General features: G+C 44.1%; 1 protein-coding gene across 6 annotated transcripts in view; it reads left to right on the top strand.

Annotated features, from left to right (window-relative positions):
* Nucleotides 1-406: 406 nt before the first annotated feature.
* The window catches only part of POMK (protein-O-mannose kinase), an 18,567-nt gene continuing 10,797 nt past the window's right edge, over nt 407-8,176 (top strand). Inside the window, exons 1-6 of one of the 6 annotated variants that reach the window (XM_025049969.1) lie at nt 407-460; nt 1,917-2,052; nt 2,947-3,015; nt 3,234-3,386; nt 3,974-4,045; nt 4,772-5,074. In XM_025049969.1, coding sequence (XP_024905737.1) covers nt 4,793-5,074 — 282 coding nt within the window. In that variant the 5' untranslated portion in view covers nt 407-460; nt 1,917-2,052; nt 2,947-3,015; ... (1 more) ...; nt 3,974-4,045; nt 4,772-4,792. Of the gene's footprint in view, nt 516-1,916; nt 2,053-2,946; nt 3,016-3,233; nt 3,387-3,973; nt 4,046-4,771; nt 5,075-8,176 lie in introns of all 6 variants that reach the window. The other 5 variants (XM_006916257.3, XM_015592791.2, XM_015592790.2 and 2 more) reach the window with 5 other exon arrangements.

Here is an 8,176-nt window from a genome sequence, read left to right as displayed (position 1 = left end):
CCCCCCTCCCCGCCCCGCCACCGCCCCCAAATCTGGGATGTAGCCGAGAACGTTCACGTCTAACAGTTTCTCTGGCAATGTGAAGCATCAGCATCTGGTCTGAGGACCAGCCTTTGGAAATCCCTGCTTTGTCCTGACTGGGAGCTTTTTGAAGGGTCTGGATGTTAAGCATCTCTCCACTGTACCCAGCCCAAGCCTGAGCTTCCAGGCTAAAACAATAATAGGTCAACATATCATCGTCCTCACACGCTCTGAAAGAAGTCAGAATATAAAACTGACCGATCTGTGCACCTGAGTTGGAATCCGCGATGCGCTCAAACTCCGGCTTTGCCCTGTAGCGCCCGGCCTCCAGGTGCGCTGAGGGCGGCGGACACGAGGGGGCAGCCTCAAGCTGGTCTTTCAGCAGCTCGTTTCCGGTCGCGCAGGCGTGGAAGGCTGCAAGTCCGGCCAGGGGCTGCAGGTAGGCGCGGCGGGTTGGGTCCCGTTGTGCGGTTAGCAGGAAGAGAAATAGTTGGGTGCGCCACGGGGTAGATCGGGGCCGTAGTGTAGGCAGGTGCGGAGGGCAGCTCAGCCTCCTTCGGGGCCCGTCCCTGCCCGGGCCTGCTTCCTAAGTTAGAGCAGCTGCTCCATGCCTATTTATTGGGCGGCTTGCTGGGAGTCCAGCCGGTGGCCACGTTGTCGCGGGGCAGCTAGTGCCCACCTGTGCAGCCCTTTCTGCGTCCTGCCTGGCGTGCGAGAGGGACATGAAAAGTCAGGCTTCAGCCCCTTCGCCCCGGCTTTATTCGTGCCCGCACTGCTAGCAGCCTCTAGGTGCAAGCTTTGTGTTAGGTGTAAACGTATGCTGCTCTTTTTGGAAAGGAAGAATTAGCTGTTTTATTTAGTAATGTTGTCTTCTCCGTCCTTTGCCTTTACTATAGAACCTTAAGGCTACGTCAGGATCTGGAATATTTAAAATAATTATTTTAATGTAACTTACGTTTTATTGGCAGAACAGGATTCTACTCTTAAATTTTATTGACGCTAATTCGTTTCTTCTATGGTTGTATACAATATTTTGTAAATTGATAAAACACTAATTATGTTCCATTGCTTTTCTTGTCTTTTTTTTTTTTTTTTTTTTTTTAGTTAAGCCATGAGTGTAGAGCAGTGGCTCTCAATTTTTTTCCTGGTTTACCAACTTTTTCCTATCAATGTTAGCAATCCTTTGTGTCTACACAGTGCCTGAATTTCTCCTACCCAACTAATGGTCACTACAATCTTTATTCCTTAACTTGCCCGGTTTTTTTAAGAACAAGTAACTTTTAGTGTCTTTTTTAAAAAGTTTATTGGGGTAACATATAATTTTCAGGTGAACTTTTAGTATCTTTTTGCTTATTTCCGGGCAAGGTTTCTTTGCCCACACAGCCTTATCCTGAGCTCTGGGCAGCCTACGTTAGAAATATACCTTTAAAAGAAAAAAAGCCCGCTGGATGTCGAGGTTGGCTATAGCCTTCTTTAAGAGATGGGCTCATGGTGAAAATAAATATGCACATATGGAGTTATATGCACCAGTGATTCTCAAACTTTAGCATGCTTCCGAATCACCAGGAGGACTTGTCAAAATACAGATTTCTGGGCCCCACCTCACAGTTTCTGATTCAATATGTCTGGAGTGAGTACTCAAGAAATTGCATTTCTCACAAGTTCCCAGATGACTCTACTGCTGCAGGTCCAGGGACCACAGTTTGACCATTACGACATACACCAACTTGTGAAATAGGACTAGGAATGATCCAAAGGGGCTTCAACTATATATATATAATATTTTATATCGTTAAAAAAGATCTTTAAAATGTATGATGCAGTGTTACTTGACAAAACCGAATGGATATTCATGATCTTATTTTTTAGTTTTCTCTGTGCTTGACACATTTCAGGAAAGAAAAAAAGATCCCATTTGCTGCGCAGAGAATGCATTGGAAAAGAAAGTGGGAGACCATGTAGGAAACTGTTGCAGAAGCCCACGGAAGATTCTGGTGGTTTAGACCGTGCTGGGATACCAAGAAGGGAGAGGTGAATAGATCTGACAGAGATTTGGGTGATAGAATTGACTGTACGTGATGATTGATTGGTTTAGAGGTTAGGGGATGGAGGTTTTGTGACTTGAGTGAGCAGGTGGGTCATGTGCCTGTCACAGAGAAGGAACCCAGGAGGAAGGGGCTGGGGATAGGAGAGACATGTCCCAGACCTTGAAGAGCCAGCTGAGTGAAGTATAGGGGAAAGATCTGGGCCACAAGTAGAGACTTGGAAATCAGCGTTTACATTGCCATGAAAGCCATGTTCATGGATGAGATTACATAGAGGGAATGCATAGAATGGAAATATGGCCTGCAACAGACCCAGAGGTATAGTATCAGGGCTTGGCCAACTTTTTTTTCTGTAGCCTGTGAGCTAAGAATGATTTTTATCTTTTTAAATGTTGGGGGTGGAGGAAATCAAAAGAATAGTCTTGTGACACATGAAAACTATATAAAATTCAAATCTCATTGTCTGTAAATAAAATTTTATTAGAATGAAGCCATGCTTATTTGTTTATGTAGTGTTTGGGGCTGTTTTCACATTCTGGTGACAGTCGAATAACTGTGGCAGACAATACGTAGCCTCTTACATTTTTCACTTCTGCTCCTTGCACCACAAGTCACAATTATGTGGTTATCAACTCAATTTCAACTTTTGGCCCCCAAACCTATCTTAAACCTAAATAATTACTATCTGACCCTTTACAGAAAAAAGTTTGACCTGACCTCAGGTCAAACTTGATAGGACTTTGAGTTGCAAAGTTTCTGGTGATTCAGAGAACAAAGTTTCTGAGTGAGTGAGACAGCAGTCATTCAAAGAAGGGGGTTGTTTGACACTACAGCTGCAGTGTGTCCTCAAGAGAAGTGCTGTTTCCTGTTAACTTTGCAGGTGGCTTGATCGGTGTCTTTTGTTCCAGCTCGATGAATGGCAGGTGGATTGGACTTTTTCCAGCAGAAGGTATGAAAGAGTTGTCTTTTCCTGAATTTTTTTTTTTTTTTTTGTGGCTGCTTTCTCTCTGGTTTCTAGACTCAGTGTGAATGTCACATCCTCAGAGAAATCTTCTGGGACTGCTTCATCCAGAGAACTTCCTTTTTGTTATTCTCTATCCTTGAACCCTCATCAATATATAATGATAAACTTTTGTTTACCTGTTTATTGTCTGTCTTCCCCACTAGGCTTCTCCATAAGCTCCAAGAGAATAGGAACTACATCTGTTTCATTTACTCGCATATCCCTAGTGCCTAGAGAACGACTGGGCATGTAGCAGCTGCTTAATATAAGATGAATGATGGAGATAGAAGGAACAGATTGGGACCAAAGAAAGGCTGGTGAGGATACTAGGGGCTCTGAGCCCAGAAAACAACTGACTGGGCTTCAGTGGTGGGGGCTGAGCTGCAGGAGGACTTCCCTGCAGCTGCTGCACCATCCTGGGGATCAGGAGCCTGAGTGACATCCAGGCACAAGGGGAGTCCTTGGAGGTGGACCATTTGGACTATTGCCATTTTTCTACATAAATAATTGCAATTTTTTATTTAACAAACCTCCTTTATGGTACTTTGTGGCAGAGTACTTTCAAACCAGTGCCCAGGCCCAAGCAGAATACTGACAGACCCAGGCGTCTGGATAGAGACCTGAGCTGGTAAAAGGAAGGTGTACCTGGAAGGTAATGCTTCATGTCATAGGCGTCTCTGACACATGAAGCACAGGGTCAGTTCTGTCACTGGTGTTCCCCATGCATCCCAGTGCTGATATTCAGCTGGCACAAACTGTTATGGCCATATCCCTTGTCAAAGTATTGATATGCTTCCAGTTGGTTCGTAAAAAGCCTCTGCCTCTAGCACTCTGAGTGTCAAACTGCCCATGTCCAGGGTCCTTCCTCAGCCTTCTTCCTTCCATCCCCTCCACCATCCAACAGCTAAAGCTATAATGCCTACCTTCAACACAGGCCGCACACCGGACAGTGCCAGAGCCCGAGTCCATTCCACTGGTGAACGTCCATGCCTTATCGGTGTTTATTTAGTGTGAAGATCACCTCTATGTTATGCTCTCTCTATTCTCACCACCGTTATTCTAGCTCACATACTCTTCAGCCCTTATTCCGGATCATTGCCAGGACCTTCTAACTATGCTCCCAGCCTCAGGCCCTTCTGCCCCAAATAGAACTTTCACACCTGCCTTTGCTGCTTAAAAACATAAAGAGCTTTTGAGTTTCCAAGCAACATCCCAACTCGTTAGTTGGGTTCAGCATTCTGGCCTCTACCCACACCCCTAGCTAATCTGTTGCTCTCCTTTGTCTGTCTTCTGCCCTGGCCCCACTGGTCTAATAGATCCACAGTTTGCTTTCATTTTACATCATTTCATTTTATATTTTATATTCACCTCTTCATTGAATATCTACATAGTTTGAACACTGTGGGAGGGTCAAAGACAAAGTCACACACACAGACACCTCCCTTCTAATTAAATCTAAAATAGATGAACCCAGACTGGTTTGTAATACAAAATAATGATTATCAGAGCAGCTGACACTGAGCATTTAGTTTGAGCCTAGTATTCAATACCTTCTTTCCTCCTCACAATGACACTACAGTGTACAGTATCCTTGAGTATAAGAGGCATAGAGGGTGTGTCACCTTTAATCCTTTGTCATCAAAACACCTTAATGGAAATAAAAACTGATTGTTATTACTTCTTGTTTCATTTTATATTTTAGGAAATTACAGAGGATAACAACATGGAAAAGAACCCCCAGGATGGTAGAAAAAGTCCACCCCACAGGGAACTGCCCCCTGTGGTGGGGCTGCTGCTGGCCATGGTCCTCATGAACATGCTCCTCTACCTCTGCCTTGATCAGTTTTTCATTTCCCCTCGCCGTTCTGCCGGGGACCCCAGTCACTGTCCCTATGGATACTTCAGAATGGGACAGATGAAAAACTGCTCACCATGGCTGTCCTGTGAGGAGCTGAGGACAGAAGTGAGGCAGCTGAAGCTCGTTGGGGAAGGAGCCGTGAAGAGGGTGAGTCGGGAGTGACTTCTGTGTTACCATCGCATGTGAGCGGGGCACCTCTTTGGGAAAGCAGCATGGCTTTAGGTGTTAAGAGTCAACAAACTATTTCTACCCTTGAGCCCAGTAATCTCACATCTGGGACTTTATCCTAATAAAATAATCCAATGGAAGGAAAAAAGCTAAATGCATAAAGGAGTACTTTGCTTTATTGTTTCTAGTAATGGAAAACTAGAAATAATAATTACAGGGGAATGATTAATTGGATTATGGTTCAACCTCTTGATAGACTGTTCTGTAGCCATTAACTGTAGTTAGGAAACTGTGCTGCAACATGAGAAAAATCTTAACAATGATAAGTGGAAAAAGCAAAATACAAAATTATGTAATACACTGTTTTTGACTGCAAAATTATATATATATGTAAAAAATATGAAAATGATAGAAATTTGCTACAGTAAATAAGTACAAGTAAAGAAGTAAAAGAAGTAAAAAAAGGTTATGGGCATTTTTTTGTTCCTATTTTTCAAACTTGATGGGTATATGTGTATATATATATATACATACATACATACCTATATATAATTTTTTAATTTTTTTTTTTTTTATTTTAAGAAGAAACCAAAGGAGTGAATTCAGTTCTCAAATAGAAGCTTCAAGAGCCCATGTCTTATTGGCAACCAGTTTGTGCTATAGTTTGATGGTCATCATTTATGTGGTAACTGAGGCCTACTAATGAAACAGTGACTCTAGAAGCCAGTTAAGGGTTATTGAACAAAGACAGTTCTTTTGTGAGGGTATATTGAATGATTGGTGAAAGGGAGCAGGGAGCAGCTTGGTAAACTGCTAGTCTTTATTTTGGGAGATTGGGACACCATGGCTGCAGCTTCTATGAATGTGGAAAGGAGACATCTTGAAGGAAGAGGTCAGTTAGGGAGAAGGGAAAGGATTTTATATAAAGTAAAACCATAAAACAGGGTAACTGGTTCTTTAATTTTTTAATTAATTTTTATTTTTTGGTAACTGGTTCTTTTCAGAGTTCATTTGTTCATTGTCATGGGTGCTAGGGGTGCAGCAGTGAATGAAACAAAGACCCTTGAAGTTTGCTTTCTAGTTGGTGAGTCAGACAATCAAGAAAATAAAAAACGTTGTGTAATAAAATATGTTCGTGCCCTGTGCTGTGAAGACAAAGCAGCAGGCTTGTTACTTTAGATGGTCAGGATGATCTGAGAGTGAGCTATGAGGATGTTTGGGGAAAAGGTGTTCCAGTAGAAAAGATGGGTACCAGCAGAGACCCCAAAATGGAACATGGCTGGTTGTCTGGGGACCAGGAAGGAGCCAGTGTGCCCAGAGGGCAGGATGAGAAGGACAGGTAGCACACGAGGTCACTGAGGGCCCGTGGTGGCTGGGTCCTGCTGGGCCTGGCAGGACTTGGAGAACCACTGGAGCAAGTCGAGGGGTGAGGTGGCTGTGTGCGTGGAGAGCAGGCTGAGGCTAGGCAAGGGTGGAAGGCGAGTGGGGCCTTGTAGGCGAGAGGTGGTCACAGCCTGATGATGGTGTTAACAGTGGACGTAGTGAGAAACGAGCAGATTCAGTCATACTTAAAAAGTAGAGCCAGTGGGATTTCTCAGCGGATTGGATATGGGGTGTAAGGGAGAGAGACAGTGAGTGACTACAGGCTCTTGGCCTGGGTGGCAGGAAGAATAGGGTCATCATTATCCGAGGTGGAGTAGACAGGAAGGAACGGATTTTGTGTGTGAGGCAGAACGGATTTTGTATGTGTGTGTGAGGTGGGCATGTGAAGGCCATTTAGCTGTCCACGTGGAGATGTCACACAGGCAGTTGATTGGATGTACAAATCTAGCCCTTGGGGTGAGGTCTTGGGTAGGGGGGATGTGAATTTGAGATGGGGTGAAAGTAGAGAAAAGGACTTAGCAGTTAACCTCTGCTTCCTCCAAAGAGGTGACCTTGAGGGGCTGGCTACTTGTTTCCATGTTATTGGAGTCACTTGGAACATTTTTGAAAAATTTTTTTGGAATTGCTTTTTACCTTGAAGGATATATTTTGGGGTACCTTTGGTTGTGGCAAATCATTCTCATTTGAGAACTAACTTGATTTTGGGGAACTTCTATAAATTACGCCCATCCATATATGAGATTTAATAATGTGGATACTAACTCTGAGGAACGTAGTTTTGTTTATTAAAGTAAAGTGTGTCCAAAAGGCTGTTTACATTGAATTTTTTGGTGTGTGTGTCTTTGGTTGAAACTTGCTCTCAGGGCAAAAGTATCTCGAGCACTAGATGTTATCTTTTAGGGTCAGGAGCCTTGTCTCTCTTGCCCCCATTGAAACCTCAGTGCCTATGCAGGTTTGGCCCAGGGTAACTCTCATTATCCTCCATATTGGCCCTCATTTGAATGGCCCCTGCATACAACTGGTTTCCTTCCTCTCCACGTGGGTACCCCTCCTCACATCCCAAGCTGGGAGACCTAGGTTTCTCAGTAGGAATTTCTGTAACCAGAATTCTTGATGTCCCACACTCTGACTCCCACCTCCTCTCCTAGGACCCTTTCTTCAAGAATTCCTCATTCTCATCGAGATGTCCAGTTATCAGTACCATTATGTTTTTCCTTTCTGATGCTCCTGCGTGCAGTCCCCACTTACCCCACAGCAAAGATTCCATAGCCATTATTATCCTCATCAGTCTTGTGCAAACACTTGTAGCAACTCCCTTGCCTCTCCCTCTCCAACATGCTTGGCTGGAGAACCCCAAACCCAGCTGCCCCACTACACATCCGTGCTTCAGCACAGCCGCAGCGTTGAATGCATGACCACAAAGCTCAGAATTGCATTCAGCACAGCCCGGCAGGCCTCTCTATTCCCTTAGCAAGTTTTCCTTTCCATGCTCTGAGACAGATATTTCTCAACACCCTCAACACCCTCAACACCCCCGTCTTAGCCAGTCTTGTTACATAAGTTATTATGAAATTAGAAGTCACCCAAAGGGACTGTCCTCATCTTCCCACCACCAGACCTGTGAACTTTACAGCTCAGATGTCATTCTTGACTTCTCACAACTTCCCTCATTTCGGTGATTCCTTGTTTCTTGCGTCA

The sequence above is a fragment of the Pteropus alecto genome, unplaced genomic scaffold, assembly GCF_000325575.1.
Source record: "Pteropus alecto unplaced genomic scaffold, ASM32557v1 scaffold24, whole genome shotgun sequence".
Lineage (NCBI taxonomy): Eukaryota > Metazoa > Chordata > Mammalia > Chiroptera > Pteropodidae > Pteropus > Pteropus alecto.
The sequence above is the reverse complement of the archived record's forward strand: the minus strand, read 5'-3'. Positions and strand labels throughout refer to the sequence as shown.